General features: G+C 41.9%; 1 protein-coding gene across 1 annotated transcript in view; it reads left to right on the top strand.

The window, feature by feature from the left end:
• Positions 1-1,722: 1,722 nt before the first annotated feature.
• LOC110174854 (LON peptidase N-terminal domain and RING finger protein 3-like) overlaps positions 1,723-19,030 on the top strand; it is a 32,815-nt gene continuing 15,507 nt past the window's right edge. The window contains exons 1-4 of the mRNA XM_020940964.2: positions 1,723-2,824; positions 8,625-9,000; positions 18,703-18,821; positions 18,906-19,028. Coding sequence (XP_020796623.2) covers positions 2,546-2,824; positions 8,625-9,000; positions 18,703-18,821; positions 18,906-19,028 — 897 coding nt within the window. The 5' untranslated portion in view covers positions 1,723-2,545. The remainder of the gene's footprint in view (positions 2,825-8,624; positions 9,001-18,702; positions 18,822-18,905; positions 19,029-19,030) is intronic.

Below are 19,030 nucleotides of genomic sequence, written 5' to 3'. Positions count from 1 at the left end.
CTCCTCTCCCGTCTCCGTGGAGATGCGACAGCTCCAAATGTCAGAATGTAATAACGTTTTTTTTTTGTTTTTGTTTTTTTTTCGTTTATCGCCACGGAAACGAGCTGAATCAGCAGAAACGAGTTTATTTACACGCACACTCTGAAACAGGTTTTGTTTCACGTGGAGAGTCCTGGTTTAGACCTGGTTTAGTCCTGGTTTAGACCTGGTTTAGACCTGGTTTAGTCCTGGTTTAGTCCTGGTTTAGTCCTGGTTTAGACCTGGTTTTAACCTGTTTAGAGTCCTGGTTTAGACCTGGTTTAGTCCTGGTTTAGTCCTGGTTTAGTCCTGGTTTTAGACCTGGTTTAGTCCTGGTTTAGTCTGGTTTAGTCCTGGTTTAGTCCTGGTTTAGTCCTGGTTTAGACCTGGTTTAGACCTGGTTTAGTCCTGGTTTAGTCCTGGTTTAGTTTTTGTTTTAGTCTTGGTTTAGTCCTGGTTTAGTCCTGATTTAGTCCTGGTTTTAGTCCAGATTTAGCCTTGCTTTAGACCGGTTAAAGTCCTGGCTTTGGCTTTAGACCTGCTTTAGTCTTGGGACAGTCATGTGAGCTGTAAAAGGATTACAACAGGTCTAAACCAGGACTAAACCTGGACTAAGATAGGTCTAAACTTAGACTAAATAAAGGTCTAAATCAGGACTAAAGCAGGACTAAACCAGATCTACAGCAAATATTTGGACTATACCAGGACTAAACCAAGACCAATGCAGGACTGATCCACGACTAAACCAGATCTAAACCAGAACCAAATTTAGGACTAAACCAAATCTATGGCTGATACTTAGACTGTACCAGGACTAAACCAGGATTGAACCAGGACTATAGAAGATCTAAACCAGGTCTAAACCAGGACTAAACCAGGTCTAAACCCGGACTAAACCAGGTCTAAACCAGGACTAAACCAGGTCTAAACCAGGTCTAAACCAGGTCTAAACCTGTACTAAACCAGGTCTAAACCAGGTCTAAACCTGTACTAAACCAGTTCTAAACCAGGTCTAAACCAGGTCTAAACCAGGTCTAAACCATCTAAACCAGGTCTAAACCTAAACCAGTTCTAAAACCAGGTCTAAACCTGTCTAAACCACTGTCTAAACATTCTAAACCAGGTCTAAAACAGGACTAAACCAGTTCTAAACCAGTCTAAACTGTACTAAACCAGGTCTAAACCAGGTAAACCCTAAACCAGTCTAACCTGTACTAAACCTGTACTAAACCAGGTCTAAACCAGTCTAAACCAGTCTAAACCAGGACTAAACCAGGTCCAGGTCTCAGAGCGCGTCCTAGAATCTGGTCATGTGCACGTAACCGCTCTGTTATGAAAACTGCTCTATATTTAGTTTTGTGTTTCTGTGTGAAAGAAAAACTTGTCAGACTCGACTTGACTCGACTCGACTCGACTCGGCTCGGGTTTGACCCAGATCGGGCTCGTGTGCCGCAGTGGGCCAACCCCTCCCCCCTCCCCCCCTCGTGTCCCGGCCTCGCCTCTGTTTACGGCGCGCGCTCTCTGGGTCAGACTCTGCGCGCTGCCCTACTCCCCGGACTGTTACGTGTCTCCGCGTTTTGTAACCGCGTCCCCCGGCGACCAATCAGAGCCGCGCACGCAGGTCACATGACTCGCATTTTACGTAACTTTTTTTTTGTGTGTGTTTTTTTCCCCGTCGCCGCGGTCTCATTCAGAAGGCGTCCGCGCAGCTTCGAGGAGCGCACCGGGGACGCACGTACATGGATTTGGGTTTTTTTTGGTTCATACGAGACAGAACCAGGTCTGAACCAGATCTAAACCAGGACTAAACCCGGACTACAGAAGGATCCAGCGTGAAAGGACTGAATCCAGACGGAACCGGGACTAAACTGGGACTAACATTTACGCAACAAGGAGAGACAGAACTGAACCAGGACTGAACCAGGACTGAACCAGGTGCAAACCAGGACTAAACCAGGACTGAACCAGGTCTGAATCAAGACTGAACCAGGACTAGACCCGGACTAAAGAAGGATACAGCGTTAAAGACCCGGATCCAGACGGAACCGGGTCTAACATTTACGCAACAAGGAGAGACAGACCTGAACCAGGACTAGACCAGGTGTAAACCAAGACTAAACCAGGTCTAAACCAGGTCTAAACCAGGACTAAAGAAGGATACAGCGTTAAAGGACTGAATCCAGACTGAACCAGGACTAAAAGTGGACGGAACCAGGACTAAACTGGGACTAAGATTTTACGCAACAAGGACGGAACCAGATCTAAACCAGGACTAAACCAGGACTAAACCAGGACTAAACCAAGACTAAACCAAGACTAAACCCGGACCACAGAAGGATACAACGTTGAAGGACTGAACCCAGACGGAACCGGGTCTAAACTGGGTCTGACCTTTACGCAACAAGGCTCGGAGCGTTACCATGCTGGACGTAAAGACGCGCGCACGTGTTTGTGATTCTCAAGTGTAGATTTTTTTGGGGTTTTTTTGTTTTGGGTTTTTTTTTGTTTAGTTTTTTTTGGATCGGAGATGGAGTCGGAGAGCGCGATGATGCTGCAGCTCGCCTCCGAGGCTTTCCGGGCGCACAACTTCGACCTGGCGGCGGAGATCTACGAGTGCCAGGCGGCGGGGGCCCGGGACGCGCGCAGCCGCCAGGAGCTGATGGTGAGGCGGGCGGACGCGCTCGCCTTCGCCGGGAAGTTCGCCGAAGCGTTCCGCGTGTACCGGAGCGCCGCGGAGGTGGAGAGGCTGAGGCCCGCGCACCTGGACCGGCTCATAGACTGTCTGGTGGACGGCATCCGGAGACAGGTGAGGAAGAGGAGGGAGGAGGGAGGAAGAGGAGGGGGGGTGCTGTCTTTCTTAACTCACGTCATCTTAACGCGTTTGACTTTTTCACTGTTTTGGGAATTAAAATGTTTGTGTTTCGTTGTTTGAACTTTGCGCAAGAAGAAGTGGTTTAACCAAGACTTTTAAGTGTCACGCGCGCCGTATCGAATCGATTTGAGATATTGTATCGGAAAGAAAAGCTCACTGAATCGAGATATGTTACGTATCGTGGCTTATGTATCGTATTGTGGCTTATGTATGAACTTGTGTATCGTATCGGGGTTATGTATTGAGTTATGTATCATATCGTGTCTTATGTATCGAGTTATGTATCGTATCGGTGTTATGTATCGAGTTATGTATCGTATCATGACTTATGTATCGTGTTGTGGCTTATGTATCGAGATATGTATCGTATCGTGACTTATGTATTGAGTTATGTATCGTATCGGGGTTATGTATGGAGTTACGTATCGTATCGGGGTTATGTATCGAGTTATGTATCGTATCATGACTTATGTATCGTGTTGTGGCTTATGTATCGAGTTATGTATTGTATCGGGGTTATGTATCGAGTTATGTATCGTATCGGGGTTATGTATCGAGTTATGTATCGTATCGGGGTTATGTATCGGAGTTATGTATCGTATCGGGTTATGTATGGAGTTATGTATCGTATCGGGCTTATGTATGGAGTTATGTATCGTATCGTGGGTATGTATCGAGTTATGTATCGTATCGGGGTCATGTATCGAGTTATGTATCGTATCGGGGTTATGTATCGAGTTATGTATCATATCGGGGTTATGTATGGAGTTATGTATCGTATCATGGCTTATGTATCGAGTTATGTATCGTATTGTGGCTTAAGTATTGAGTTTTGTATCGTATCGTGGCTTATGTATGGAGTTATGTATCGTATCGAGTTATGTATCGTATCGGTGTTATGAATCGAGTTATGTATCGTATCGTGGCTTATGTATCGAGTTATGTATCGTATCGGGGTTATGTATCGAGTTATGTATCGTATCGGGGTCATGTATCGAGTTATGTATCGTATTGGGGTTATGTATGGAGTTATGTATCGTATCGAGTTATGTATCGTATCGGTGTTATGAATCGAGTTATGTATCGTATCGTGGCTTATGTATGGAGTATCGTATGTTATGTATCGAGTTATGTATCGTATCGTGGGTTATGTATGGAGTTATGTATCGTATCGGGGTTATGTATCGAGTTATGTATCGTATTGTGGCTTATGTATCAAGTATGTATCGTATCGAGGTTATGTATCAAGTATGTATCGAGTTATGTATCATATCAAATTGCGCAAAACCGGACTCTTGTCGGATTTAAGACGTGATCTAACTCTGTTCCCTCCTCAAAAACAAACTCTTTATAATGTAAAAATACAACGATATAATCTAAAAATACAACAATATAACATAAAAATACAACAATATAATCTAAAAATACAACAATATAACTAAAAATACAACAATATAATCTAAAAATACAACAATATAATCTAAAAATACAACAATATAATCTAAAAATACAACAATATAACCTAAAAATACAACAATATAACCTAAAAATACAACAATATAATCTAAAAATACAACAATATAACCTAAAAGTACAACAATATAACGTAAAAATACAACAAAATAAAAATACAACAAATAATAAAAATACAACAATATAACTAAAAATACAAAATATAACTAAAAATAAACATATAATAAAAATAACGATATAACTAAAAAATACAAACAATATAACCTAAAAATACAACAATACAATAAAATAAAAAACAATAATCTAAAAATACAACAATATAACAACAATATAACTAAAATACAACAATATAACTAAAAATACAAACAATATAATCTAAAAATACAACAATATAACGTAAAAATACAACAATATAATCTAAAAGTACAACAATATAACCTAAAAATGCAACAATAAAACCTAAAAATACAACAATATAACAAAAAATACAACAATAAAAATACAACAATATAATCTAAAAATACAACAATATAACATAAAAATACAACAATATAACGTAAAAATACAACAATATAATCTAAAAGTACAACAATATAACCTAAAAATACAACAATATAACTAAAAATACAACAATATAACCTAAAAATACAACAATATAACCTAAAAATACAACAATATAACCCAAAGCTATACTCCTGAAGCAAGACTACACTAAATACTAATACACTAAACCAGGACTAAACCAGGTCTAAACCAGGTCTAAACCAAGTCTAAACCAGGTCTAAACCAGGACTAAACCAGGTCATGTAATATAAACTGTTGTTGTTGTAGTTGATTGACACAGTCGCTCATTTACATAATTTATTTTTAGTTTATACAACGTGATGACGTCATCTCCAAAAGTCAAACACAAAGAAGTTTTTCCAACACAACAACACAACAACACAAGGTCTAAGAAAAAAAAAAATCTATACAAATCATAATCTAAACCCACGTACACAAAAATACAATAAAATAAAATAAAATACAAATACAAAAAGATAATGGCAGCAATAAAATCAACAGTCATAAAACTTGACCCAAAAAAACAAAACAAATGTAGGTCGTTTTATCTTTTACACATTTACTCCTCTGTTCAAATGATTTACTTCTTTCCTTTTTCTTTTTTTGTTTTGTTTTGTTTGTGACCTGCCCCCACCTCAGTCTGACACTACAGGAACACAGAAGGACGGGAGGGCATCTGACACACAGATTAGTACCTGGTTTAGTCCTGGTTTAGACCTGGTTTAGTTCTTGGTAAAAACCTGGTTTGTTATTATTAGACCTTGGTCAGTTGTGCTAGAATCCTGGTATAATTCTGGTTTAGTTTTTTTGGTTTAGTCCTGGTTTAGTCCTGGTTTAGACCTGGTTTAGTCCTGGTTTAGTCCTGGTTTAGTCTGGTTTAGTCCTGGTTTAGACCTGGTTTAGTCTTGGTTTAGTCCTGGTTTAGACCTGGTTTAGTCCTGGTTTAGTCCTGGTTTTCCTGGTTTAGTCCTGGTTTAGACCTGGTTTAGTCCTGGTTCAGTCCTGGTTTAATCCTGGTTTAGACCTGGTTTAGACCTGGTTTAGTCCTGGTTTAGACCTGGTTTAGACCTGGTTTAGTCCTAGTTTAGACCTGGTTTAGTCCTGGTTTAGACCTGGTTTAGACCTGGTTCAGTCCTGGTTTCAGTCCTGGTTTAGACCTGGTTTAGTCCTGGTTTAGACCTGGTTTAGACCTGGTTTAGACCTGGTTTAGTCCTGGTTTAGTCCTGGTTTAGACCTGGTTTAGTCCTGGTTTAGTCCTGGTTTAGTCCTGGTTTAGTCCTGGTTTAGTCCTGGTTTAGTCCTGGTTTAGGACCTGGTTTAGTCCTGGTTTAGTCCTGGTTTTAGTCCTGGTTTAGTCCTGGTTTAGACCTGGTTTAGTCCTGGTTTAGTCCTGGTTTAGTCCTGGTTTAGTCCTGGTTTAGTCCTGGTTTAGACCTGGTTTAGTCCTGGTTTAGTCCTGGTTTAGACCTGGTTTTAGTTCCTGGTTTAGTCCTGGTTTAGTCCTTGGTTTAGTCCTGGTTTAGACCTGGTTTAGACCTGGTTTAATCCTGGTTTAGACCTGATTTAGTCCTGGTGTAGTCCTGGTTTTCTTCTGGCTCATTACCGTTGTACCGTTGTTTTTTCGGCGTCTAACTGGACCCAAAGTTTCATCATTTTTCTTATAATCATCAAAATTTTTTGTGGCCAAATTCGTTTGCCTGATTCATGAGCCGGTTTCACTTGGTGGAAACCGTGTGACTCTTTTTTTTATTGAACCAATCGCTGCTGTTTGGTCGTGACGTTTGTAAAGCTCCAAATCCTGTAGGAAGAAGAATAAAAACGTCTTTCAAATTCACCAAACATTCTCTTTGTTCCGACTTTAAATCCTCGATCTCGGGAATCGTTGCCAACACAGAATGTCTGTCTCTTCTCTGATTGGTCGGTGTGTGGTCTACAACTTCCGAGGTTCTTGTAAACCGTCTAGATCAGACATGTCAAACCCAGGCCCGGGGCCAAATATGGCCCGCGATATAATAATATTTGGCCCGCGAGATCTTATCAAATCTGTATTAGAGCTGCCCATCGACTATAGAGACAATATTTATTAAAAGTGTTGTTATTATTTTATATTCTGTTTGTTCTGGATTCAATGTTTAAGCAAAACTATTATTAAACTTTTATTTGAATAAGAAAAGTTTTAACATTAAATATCTTGAAAGAAGAGAAAATATGTAGATGTTGTTGAGATTTTTATAATAATAAATAATAAATATTTAGTTTGGCCCACGACTTACCTTTTTTCCCGCACTGTTTTAAGCTCTGGATTATAAGACGCACTGTCATTAAATGGTCAGTTTTTGAACTTTTTTCACAAATAAACGGCGTGGGACTTTAAATGAAACCCAACAGTGTGATGTGTGAGTGGTTTTGTTTGTTTGTTCGTTCACGGTGACTCTGGGCTTTGTTCAGTTGTGGCGTGTAGGGAGGGTGTGTCTGGGACCAACGGATTGTCGGCGTTTTTGCAGTGACTCAGTTGTTCAGTCGTGTCTAGAAGCGGCACATTCCACTCGTCGCTTTTTCGGTTCGTTCCTCCGTTCCGTTCCTCGTCGGCGTGGAGTGATGAGTGTGTCTGTGGGTGTGTTTCTCTGTGCGGTCGCCGTCTGCTCCGTGTGTGTTTGTGTGTTTGCGTGTTCTGCGGGTGGTTGCGGCTTTGTAGTTTACTGAAGTCGTACTGGGACACCCGGGTGGATTCGTGTATGGGGCGCTCTGGATTGTGGCTTGGAGGCTTAAAGGTTGTATGGAGGATTTTTTTTTTAGTTTCAAATTGTTAGTGAAAGTTTAAAATACCATTACAGAGACGCAGCAGCCTTGTAATTATGATGACCAAAAAAAAAAAAAAGAATGAAAATCTATCAACTGTGGACGTAGTGAGGCCAGATAAACATCAGCCAATAGACAACGAGGCTCCCTCTTTATCTATTGGCTGTTAGGTTGTCGATCAAACTCCCTACATTTCTAGTGTAAGTGACTCGCCGACGCGCTGGGATTACGTGGTTTATGCGGCGGTTCTTAGAGGCTTTTTCAAACCGTCGCTTCGTCGCAGTTCGCACAAAGTTTGTCGCGATGGCGGACGAGAATCCACGACCAGTTCGCCACCAAAGAAAGTCCGTTTTTGAGGTCGCTGAAAGAAGAAGAAGAGAAGACGAAAAGGAGCGAAGACAAACTGAGGTGATTCTTGGAGATTCCTTCCAGCGACGGCGCGACTGAAGCGGACGAAGGGTCTAAAAACTGAAGCGTCGGTCGCTAAAATATTTCTAGGCAGGTCACTTCAACAGTAATTCTGAACGCACACTGGAGGTAAACAAATGTGATTTCTAGAGTAAAGAAGTGGGAGGAGGTGTTTCTTCTGAGGAAGGTGGTGTCACACATGCACAACATTTGAAAAAGGACTGTCGCTGTATTTCTCTTCCCTTAAAAAATCCTCTATACAACCTTTAAGAGCGCGTCTAATAGCCCAGATAATACAGTAGTGCCTTAGTTTTTAATTTTAGCCTCTGTGAGTTTGAGTTTGATTCTCCTGGTTTCGTGTTTTCTGTTTCTTGACCTCGTGGCTCCAGTTTGGTTAAAACTTCGCAGCTCTGGAGCGTTTTTGTCAGTGGAGGAAAAGTGTTGGAGACTCGAGCTCTAAATCGTCTCCGTCCTCGTGTGTTGTTCTCAGGAGCACACGTCCAGGTCCTCGTTGGCGTTGTTGGACTCGGAGCGGTCGTGCGGCGGCGGCGGCGGCGTGGAGGCGTTGGACGTGTCGTGCCCGCTGTGCCTGGGCTTCCTGTTCGAGCCGGTGACCCTGGCGTGCGGACACTGTTTCTGTAAGAGGTGTCTGGAGAGAGAGCGCCCCCTGCGGTGCGCCGTGTGCCGACGCGACGGAGCCGGCGCCGCCGACGGGTACCGGGTGAACGTGGTGCTGTCGGGGCTCCTGTCCAAACTGTACCCGGGCAGAGAGCGGGCGGTGCGGCTGCGGCGGGAGGGGAGCGCCCTGTACGTGGAGCGGAGGGTCGAGGAGGCGCTCCACAAGTACGACCAGGCCATCGCCATCAGTAAGAACGATTATCTTCACTTTTAATTCACTTTTAATTCACTTTTACTTCACTTTTACTTCACTTTTACTTCACTTTTAATTCACGTTTACTTCACTTTTAATTCAGTTTATCTTCACTTTTAATTCATTTTTAATTCACTTTTAAGTCACTTTTACTTCAGTTTATCTTCACTTTTAATTCACGTTTACTTCACTTTTAATTCAGTTTATCTTCACTTTTAATTCACTTTTTAATTCACTTTTACTTCAGTTTATCTTCACTTTTACTTCACTTTTAATTCACGTTTACTTCACTTTTAATTCAGTTTATCTTCACTTTTAATTCACTTTTACTTCACTTTTACTTCAGTTTATCTTCACTTTTAATTCACTTTTACTTCACTTTTAATTCAGTTTATCTTCACTTTAACTTCACTTTACTTCACTTTATCTTCACTTTTATGCAAGTTTTAGAGAATTTATTTAAGAGTGTATGTTGTTACTCAGTTTTTCTGTTCACATGAAACAAAAACTGGCACAAAGTTCAAAAACTAGTCCCTGGTTTAGTCCTGGTTTAGTTCTTTACAGTTCTTGGTTTAGTCCTGGTTTAGTCCTGGTTTAGTCCTTGTTTCTTATTGCCAGACTTTGTTCAGTTGTGCTTGAATCTTGTTTTGATTCTGGTTTAGTCCTGGTTTAGTCCTGGTTTAACCCTCTTTAAGTCCTGGTTAGTCCTAGTTTAGTATTTTTGTTTAGTCCTGGTTTAGTTCCCGTTAAAGACCTGGTTTGTTATTGCCAGACCTTGTTCAGTTGTGCTTGAATTCTGGTTTAATTAAGACCTGGTTAAGACCTCCTTTAGTCCTGGTTTAGTTCTTTTTAATTCTCGGTTAAGATGTGGTTTAGTATTGCTTTAGTCCTGCTTTAGTCCTGGTTTAGTTCCTGGTACAGATTGGTTTGTTATGGCATGCAACCTTTGGTTTAGTCCTTGTTGTAAACCTGGTTTAGATCCTGTTTTAAATTCTGGCTTAGACCTGGTTTTGACCAGGTTTTGACCTGGTTTAGACCTGGTTTAGATCTGGTTTAGACCTGGTTTAGACCTGGTTTAGACCTAGACACACACTGACACACTGGATGTATAAATAGTGCTTGTTTAGTCCTGCTTTAGAAGTCTTGGTCCTGGTTTAGTCGTGGTTCAGTTCTGGTTTAGTCCTTCTTGTAATCCTGGTTTAGACCTGGTTTAGTCTTGGTTTAGTCCTTGTTTAGTCCTGGTTTAGTCCTGGCTTAGTCCTGGTTTAGTTCTTGTTTTAATCCTGGTTTAGACCTGGTTTAGTCCTTGTTTAGTCCTGGTTTAGTCCTTGTTTAGTCCAGGTTTTAATCCTGGTTTAGTCCTGGTTTAGTCCTGGTTTAGACCTGGTTTATTTAGTCCTGTTTAGTCCTTTAGTCCTGGTTTAGTCCTTGTTTAGTCCTGGTTTAGTCCTGGTTTTAGTCCTTGTTTTAGTCCTGGTTTAGTCCTGGTTTAGTCCTTGGTTTAGTCCTGGTTTAGTCCTGGTTTTAGTCCTGGTTTAGTCCTGGTTTAGTCCTGGTTTAGTCCTGGTTTAGTCCTGGTTTTAGTCCTGGTTTAGTCCTTGTTTAGTCCTGGTTTAGTCCTTGTTTTAGTCCTGGTTTAGTCCTGGTTTAGTCCTTGTTTAGTCCTGGTTTAGTCCTGGTTTAGTCCTTGATTCTTTGAGCATAAATCTTTTGCTTTTCGATCCTCTTCCACAGACATTTTTTATTCGTTTTTTTTTTTTTTTTTTTTACATTTTTACGAATCCAAAGTTTAAAATTTTTCTCGTTCTGGTTTTTTTTTTCCGTCTCGTTTCTCGTTTTTTTTCTCGTTTTCGATTAATCGCCGAGGAGAGGAGACGAGCGCTTCGGGGCTAAGATTAGACTCTAAACCAGGACACTCGCTTTGCATAATCATATTTATAATGTCCCGAGTTACGACGACGACGACGACGACGACAACGACACCGCCGCATTCCTGTTGCATTCTGGGACACCGCTCTCTCTCTCTCTCTCTCTCTCTCTTTCTCTCTCCTCTTCTTTCTCTCTCTCTCTTCTCTCTGTGTTGGGTAACAGGCTTATGTAGGCTGGGCCAGTGGAGCAGGCATTTCTAATCACGTAACTACCTCTCCTCCTCCTCCTCTCTCTCTCTTTCTCTTTTTCTCTCTTTCTCTCTTTCCCTAATCCCTCTCTCTCTCTCTCTCTCTATCATTGTGTAATGTCGGACAATTATTCAGCCACATGTGGGTCAAGGGGAGGAGAGAGGGGAAAAAAAAAAAAAAAAGACAGAGAGAGAGAGAGAGAGAAAGGTGGGAAAAAAGGAGGAAAAAGAAAACGAGATTAAAAAAAAAAAAAAAAACAAGAGAGAGAGAAAACAAGAGAGAGAGAAAGAGGAGTGACGTAACAGAAACACGTAACTTCCAGAACGAAATATTATCAATGTCTCACTTTTACGTAACTTCAGGGCCGCGTTTAGACCTGGTTTAGACCTGGTTTAGACCTGGTTTAGTTCTGGTTTTAGTTCTGGTTTTAGACCTGGTTTAGACCTGGTTTTAGAACTGGTTTAGACCTGGTTTTGTCCTGGTTTAGAACTGTTTTAGTCCTGGTTTAATCCTGGTTTTGTCCTGGTTTAGACCTGGTTTAGACCTGGTTTTGTCCTGGTTTAGTTCTGGTTTTAGAACTGGTTTTAGTCCTGGTTTAGACCAGTTTAGACCTGGTTTTAGAACTGGTTTAGTCCTGGTTTAGTTCTGGTTTTAGAACTGGTTTTAGTCCTGGTTTAGACCTGGTTTAGACCAGTTTAGACCTGGTTTTAGAACTGGTTTAGTCCTGGTTTTAGACCTGGTTTACACCTGGTTTTGTCCTGGTTTAGACCTGGTTTAATCCTGGTTTAGTCCTGGTTTAGACCTGGTTTTAGAACTGGTTTAGTCCTGGTTTAGTCCTGGTTTTAGACCTGGTTTACACCTGGTTTTGTCCTGGTTTAGACCTGGTTTAGACCTGGTTTAGTCCATATATAGATACATAAATGGTCCTTGTTTATTCCTGACCTGGACCTCTTTTAGATCCTGGTTTAAATCCTGGTTTAGACCTGGTTTAGACCTTGTTTAGGTCTTGTTTGGTCCTGGTTTAGTCCTGCTTTAGACCTGTTTTAGATGCTGGTTTAAATCCTGGTTTAGACCTGCTTTAGTCCATATATTGATAAATAAATAGTGCCTGTTTGGTCCTTGTTTAGTTCTGGATTAGACCTGTTTTGGATCCTGGTTCAGTCCTGGTTCGGTCCTGGTTTAGGTCTTGTTGTAGTCCTGGTTTAGACCCGGTTTAGAACCTGGTTTAGACCTTGTTTAGTCCCGCTTTAGACCTGTTTAAGATCCTGGTTTAGTCCTGGTTTAGATCTTGTTTTAGATGCTGGTTTAAATCCTGGTTTAGTCCTTGTTTAGGTCTTGATGTAATCCTGTTTTAGACCTGGTTTAGTCCTTGTTTGAACCTGGATTTGACCTAGATCTGAGACTCTGGGAGGGCATCTGACACACTTGGACATCAGTGTGGGTTTGCGGTTATGAAACGGGAGGTGACCCGACGTCCTCCTGGTTTTATAACGTCTTTCATAACGTTGAACCTGATCCAGTTTTACATTTGGGCCTTTATGTAACTCACACCCAGAGACGAGAGACAAAAAGAGACGAGAGACAAAAAGAGACGAGAGACAAAAAAGAGACGAGAGACAAAAAGAGACGAGAGACAAAAAGAGACGAGAGACAAAAAAGAGACGAGAGACAAGAGAGAAGAGACAAAAAAGAGACGAGAGACAAAAAGAGACGAGAGACAAAAAAGAGACGAGAGACAAAAAGAGACGAGACGAGAGACAAAAAGAGACGAGAGACAAAAAAGAGACGAGAGACAAAAAGAGACGAGAGACAAAAAGAGACGAGAGACAAAAAGAGACGAGAGACAAAAAGAGACGAGATAAAGAGACGAGAGACAAAAAGAGACGAGAGACAAAAAAGAGACGAGAGACAAAAAGAGACGAGAGACAAAAAAGAGACGAGAGACAAAAAAGAGAGACGAGAGACAAAAAGAGACGAGAGACAAAAAAGAGACGAGAGAAAAAGAGACGAGAGACAAAAAGAGACGAGAGACAAAAAAGAGACGAGAGACAAAAAAGAGACGAGAGACAAAAAAGAGACGAGAGAGAGACAAAAAGAGAGAGAGACAAAAAGAGACGAAAAAGAGACGAGAGACAGAGACAAAAAGAGACGAGAGACAAAAAAGAGACGAGAGACAAAAAAGAGAGACGAGAGACAAAAAAGAGACGAGAGACAAAAAAAGACGAGACGAAAAGAGACGAGAGACAAAAAGAGACGAGAGACAAAAAAGAGACGAGAGACAAAAAGAGACGAGAGACAAAAAAGAGACGAGAAAAAAGAGAGAGACAAAAAGAGACGAGAGACAAAAAAGAGACGAGAGACAAAAAAAAGAGACGAGAGACAAAAAGAGACGAGAGACAAAAAGAGACGAGAGACAAAAAGAGACAAAAAGACGAGAGACAAAAAAGAGACGAGAGACAAAAAGAGACGAGAGAGACGAGAGAAAAAGAGACGAGAGACGAAAAGAGACGAGAGACAAAAAGAGATGAGAGACAAAAAAGAGACGAGAGAGAGACGAAAAAAAAGAGACGAGAGACAAAAAAAAGAGACAGAGAGAGACAAAAAAGAGAGAGAGACGAGAGACAAAAAGAGACGAGAGACAAAAAAGAGACGAGAGACGAGAGACAAAAAAGAGACGAGAGACAAAAAGAGACGAGAGACAAAAAAAGACGAGAGACGAGAGACAAAAAGAGACGAGAGACAAAAAAGAGACGAGACGAGAGACAAAAAAGAGACGAGAGACAAAAAGAGACGAGAGACTAAAAAGAGACGAGAGACAAAAAGAGACGAGAGACAAAAAAGAGACGAGAGACAAAAAAGAGACGAGAGACAAAAAAGAGACGAGAGACAAAAAGAGACGAGAGACAAAAAAGAGACGAGAGACAAAAAAGAGACGAGAGACAAAAAGAGACGAGAGACAAAAAAGAGACGAGAGACAAAAAGAGAGAAAAGAGACAAAAAGAGACGAGAAAAAAGACGAGAGACAAAAGAGAGAGACAAAAAGAGACGAAGAGACAAAAAGAACGAGAGACAAAAAGAGAGACGACAAAAGAGACGAGAGACAAAAGAGACGAGAGAGAGAGACAAAAAAGAGACGAAGAGACGAGAGACAAAAAGAGACGAGAGACAAAAAGACGAGAGACGAGAGACAAAAAAGAGACGAGAGACAAAAAAGAGACGAGAGAGAGACAAAAAAAAGAGACGAGAGACAAAAAGAGACGAGAGACAAAAAGAGACAGAGACGAGAGACAAAAAGAACGAGAGACAAAAAGAGACGAGAAAAAGAGACGAGAGACAAAAAGAGACGAGAGACGAGAAAAAAGACGAGAGACGAGAGACAAAAAGAGAGACGAGAGACAAAAAAGAGACGAGAGACAAAAAAGAGACGAGAGAGACGAGAAAAAGACGAGAGACGAGAGACAAAAAGAGACGAGAGACAAAAAGAGACGAGAGACAAAAAGAGACGAGAGACAAAAAAGAGACGAGAGACAAAAAAGAGACGAGAGACAAAAAGAGACGAGAGACAAAAAGAGACGAGACAAAAAGAGACGAGAGACAAAAAGAGACGAGACAAAAAGAGACGAGAGACAAAAAAGAGAGAGACAAAAAGAGACGAGAGACAAAAAGAGAGAGAGACGAGAGACAAAAAAGAGAGACGAGAGAGAGACAAAAAGAGACGAGAGACAAAAAAGAGACGAGAGACAAAAAAAAGAGACGACGAGAGACAAAAAGAGACGAGAGACGAGAGACAAAAGAGACAAAAAGAGACAAAAAAGAGACGAGAGACAAAAAGAGATGAGAGACAAAAAGAGACGAGACGAAAAGAGACGAGAGACAAAAAGAGACGAGAGACAAAAAAGAGACGAGAGACAAAAAGAGACGAGAGACAAAAAAGAGACGAGAGACGAGACAAAAAAGAGACGAGAGACAAAAAGAGAACAAAAAAAGAGAGAGAGACGAGAGACAAAAAAGAGACGAGAGACGAGAGAAAAGAGACGAGAGACAAAAAGAGACGAGAGACAAAAAAGAGAGACAAAAGAGACGAGACAAAAAGAGACGAGAGACGAAAGAGACAAGAAGACAAAAAGACGAGAGACAAAAAAGAGACGAGAGACAAAAAAGAGACGAGAGACAAAAAGAGACGAGATAAAAAGACGAGAGACAAAAAAAAAGAGACGAGAGACAAAAAGAGACGAGAGACGAGAGACAAAAAGAGACGAGAGACAAAAAGAGACGAGAGACAAAAAGAGACGAGAGACAAAGAAGAGAGACAAAAGAGAACGAGAGACAAAAAGAGACGAGAGACAAAAAAGAGACAAAAGAGAGAGACAAAAAGAGACGAAGACAAAAAAAGACGAGAGACAAAAAAGAGACGAGAGACAAAAAGAGACGAGAGACAAAGAAGACGAGAGACAAAAAGACGAGAGACAAAAAGACGAGAGACAAAAAGACGAGACAAAAAAAGACACGAGACAAAAAGAGACGAGAGACAAAGAAGAGAGACGAGAGAGACAAAAAGAGACGAGAGACAAAAAGAGACGAGAGACAAAAGAGACGAGAGACAAAAAGAGACAAAAGAGACGAAAAAAAGAGACGAGAGACACAGAAGACGAGAGAGACGAGAGACAAAAAGACGAGAGACGAGAGACAAAAAGAGACGAGAGACAAAAAAAAGAGACGAGAGACAAAAGAGACGAGAGACAAAAAAGACGAGAGACAAAAAAGAGACGAGAGACAAAAAGAGACGAGAAAAGAAACGAGAGACAAAAAGAGACGAGAAAGAAAAGAGACAAAAAGAGACGAGAGACAAAAGAGACGAGAGACAAAAAGAGACGAGACAAAAAAGAGACGAGAGACGAGACAAAAAGAGACGAGAGACAAAAAAGAGACGAGACACAAAAAAAGAGACGAGAGACAAAAAAAAAGAAACGAGACAAAAAGAGACGAGAGACAAAAAGAGACGAGAGACAAAAAAAGAGACGAGACGAGAGACAAAAAGAGACGAGACAAGAGACAGAAAGAAGAGAGAGACAAAAAAAGACAAAAAGACGAGAGACAAAAAGAGACGAGAGACAAAAAGACGAGAGACAAAAAGAGACGAGACAAAAAAGAGACGAGAGACAAAAAGAGAAAAAAAGACGAGAGACAAAAAGAGAGAGACAAAAAAGAGACGAGAGACAAAAAGAGACGAGAGACAAAAAAGAGACAAAAGAGACAAGACGAGAGACAAAAAGAGACGAGAGACAAAAAAGAGACGAGATAAAAGACGAGACAAAAAAGAGACGAGAGAGAAAAAGAGACGAGAGACAAAAAAGACGAGAGACAAAAAAGAGACGAAAAAAAGAGACAAGAGACAAAAGAGACGCAGAGACAAAAAGAGACGAGACAAAAAAAGACACGAGAGACAAAAAGAGACGAGAGACAAAAAGAGACGAGATAAAAAAACGAGACAAAAAGAGACGAGAGACAAAAAAAAGAGACAAAAAGAGACAAGAGACAAAAAAGACGAGAGACAAAAAGAGACGAGAAAAAGAGACGAGACAAAAAGAGACGAGAGAGACAAAAGAGAGACAAAAGAGACGAGAGAGACAAAAGAGACGAGAGAGAGAAAAAGAGACGAGAGACAAAGAGAAAGAGACAAAAGAGACGAGAGACAAAAAGACACGAAACTAAAAGAGACAAAAAGAGACGAGAGACAAAAAGACACGAGACAAAAAGAGAGCAGAGACAAAAAAGAGACGAGACAAAAAGAGACAAGAGACAAAAAAGAGAAGAGACAAAAAGAGACAAAGAGACGAGAGACAAAAAGAGACGAGAGACAAAAAGACATGAGACACAAAAAGACGAGAGACAAAAAGACACGAGACAAAAAGAACGAGAGACAAAAAGACACGAGACAGAAAAGAGACAAAATGAGACGAGTCCTAAAGAGACACGTATTCCATCCATCCATTTTCTTCTGCTTTATCAATTGACTGGTTTAGTCCTCGTTTAGTCTTGGTTTAATCCTGATTTAATCCTGGTTAGTCCTGGTTTAAGTTCTGGTTCTGGTCTCAGTTTAGTCCTGGTCTGGTCTCAGTTTAGTCCTGGTCTAATCCTCGGTTTAGTCCTGGTCTAGTCCTGGTCCGGTCTCAGTTTAGTCCTGGTCGGTCTCAGTTTAGTCCTGGTGGTCTCAGTTTAGTCCTGGTCCTGGTCCTGGTCCTCAGTTTAGTCCTGGTCGGTCTCAGTTTAGTCCTCAGTCTGGTCTGGTCTCTAGTCCTGGTCGGTCTCAGTTTAGTCCTGGTCTAGTCTCAGTTTAGTCCTGGTCCGGTCTCAGTTTAGTCCTGGTCCGGTCTCAGTTTAGTCCTGGTCCGGTCTCAGTTTAGTCCTGGTCCGGTCTCAGTTTAGTCCTGGTCCGGTCTCAGTTTAGTCCTGGTCTGGTCTCAGTTTAGTCCTGGTCTCAGTTTAGTCCTGGTGTCTCAGTTTAGTCCTGGTCTGGTCTCAGTTTAGTCCTGGTCCGGTCTCAGTTTAGGTCTCAGTTTAGTCCTGGTCTCAGTTTAGTCCTGGTCTGGTCTCAGTTTAGTCCTGGTCTGGTCTCAGTCTCAGTTTAGTCCTGGTCTGGTCTCAGTTTAGTCCTGGTCTGGTCTCAGTTTAGTCCTGGTCTGGTCTCAGTTTAGTCCTGGTCTGGTCTCAGTTTAGTCCTGGTCTGGTCTCAGTTTAGTCCTGGTCTGGTCTCAGTTAGTCCTGGTCTAGTCTCAGTTTAGTCCTGGTCTGGTCTCAGTTTAGTCCTGGTCTGGTCTCAGTTTAGTCCTGGTCCGGTCTCAGTTAGTCCTGGTCGGTCCTGGTCCGGTCTCAGTTTAGTCCTGGTCTGGTCTCAGTTTAGTCCTGGTCTGGTCTCAGTTTAGTCCTGGTCTGGTCTCAGTTTAGTCCTGGTCTGGTCTCAGTTTAGTCCTGGTCGTCCTGGTCTCAGTTTAGTCCTGGTTAGTCTCAGTCTCAGTTTAGTCCTGGGTCTCAGTTTAGTCCTGGTCTGGTCTCAGTTTAGTCCTGGTCTGGTCTCAGTTTAGTCCTGGTCTCAGTTTAGTCCTGGTCTAGTCTCAGTTTAGTCCTGGTCTGGTCTCAGTTTAGTCCTGGTCTAGTCTCAGTTTAGTCCTGGGGTCTCAGTTTAGTCCTGGTCTGGTCTCAGTTTAGTCCTGGTCGTTTAGTCCGGTCTCAGTTTAGTCCTGGTCTAATCCTCGTGTAGTCCTGGTCTAGTCTCAGTTTAGTCCTGGTCCGGTCTCAGTTTTAGTCCTGGTCTGGTCTCTAGTTCTGGTCTGGTCTCAGTTTAGTCCTGGTCCGGTCTCAGTTTAGTCCTGGTCCGGTCTCAGTTTAGTCCTGGTCTAGTCTCAGTTTAGTCCTGGTTTAGTCTCTGGTCTCAGTTTAGTCCTGGTCTGGTCTCAGTTTAGTCCTGGTCCGGTCTCAGTTTAGTCCTGGTCCGGTCTCAGTTTAGTCCTGGTCCGTCTCAGTTTAGTCAGTCTCAGTTTAGTCCTGGTCCGGTCTTGGTCTGACCCTGGTTCTTCTTGCAGCTCCTCTGGATCATCTGCTCTTCTCTAATCGTTCTCTGATCCTGTCGGCGCTGAAGCGTCTGGACCAGGCCCTGAGCGACGCCTGCACGGCCCTGAACCTCAGACCCAAGTGGGCCAAGGTACTACCACCAAATACAGTACTGCAGTAACAGTAGTAGTAGTAGTAGTAGCAGTAGTAGTAAAAGTACTGGTTGTGTTTTCAGGGTCACATGCGTAAGGCTCAGGTGCTGTTGTCCCTCGGTCGACCAGAGGAGGCGCTCAGGGACTATCTCACCTATCTGAGTCTGGACCCGGACTACAGACCGGCCCGGACCGAGGCCCAGAAGGT

The sequence above is a fragment of the Boleophthalmus pectinirostris genome, unplaced genomic scaffold (assembly GCF_026225935.1).
Source record: "Boleophthalmus pectinirostris isolate CB_2022bp ecotype Guang Dong unplaced genomic scaffold, ASM2622593v1 HiC_scaffold_23, whole genome shotgun sequence".
Taxonomy (NCBI): Eukaryota; Metazoa; Chordata; class Actinopteri; order Gobiiformes; family Gobiidae; genus Boleophthalmus; species Boleophthalmus pectinirostris.
The sequence above is the reverse complement of the archived record's forward strand: the minus strand, read 5'-3'. Positions and strand labels throughout refer to the sequence as shown.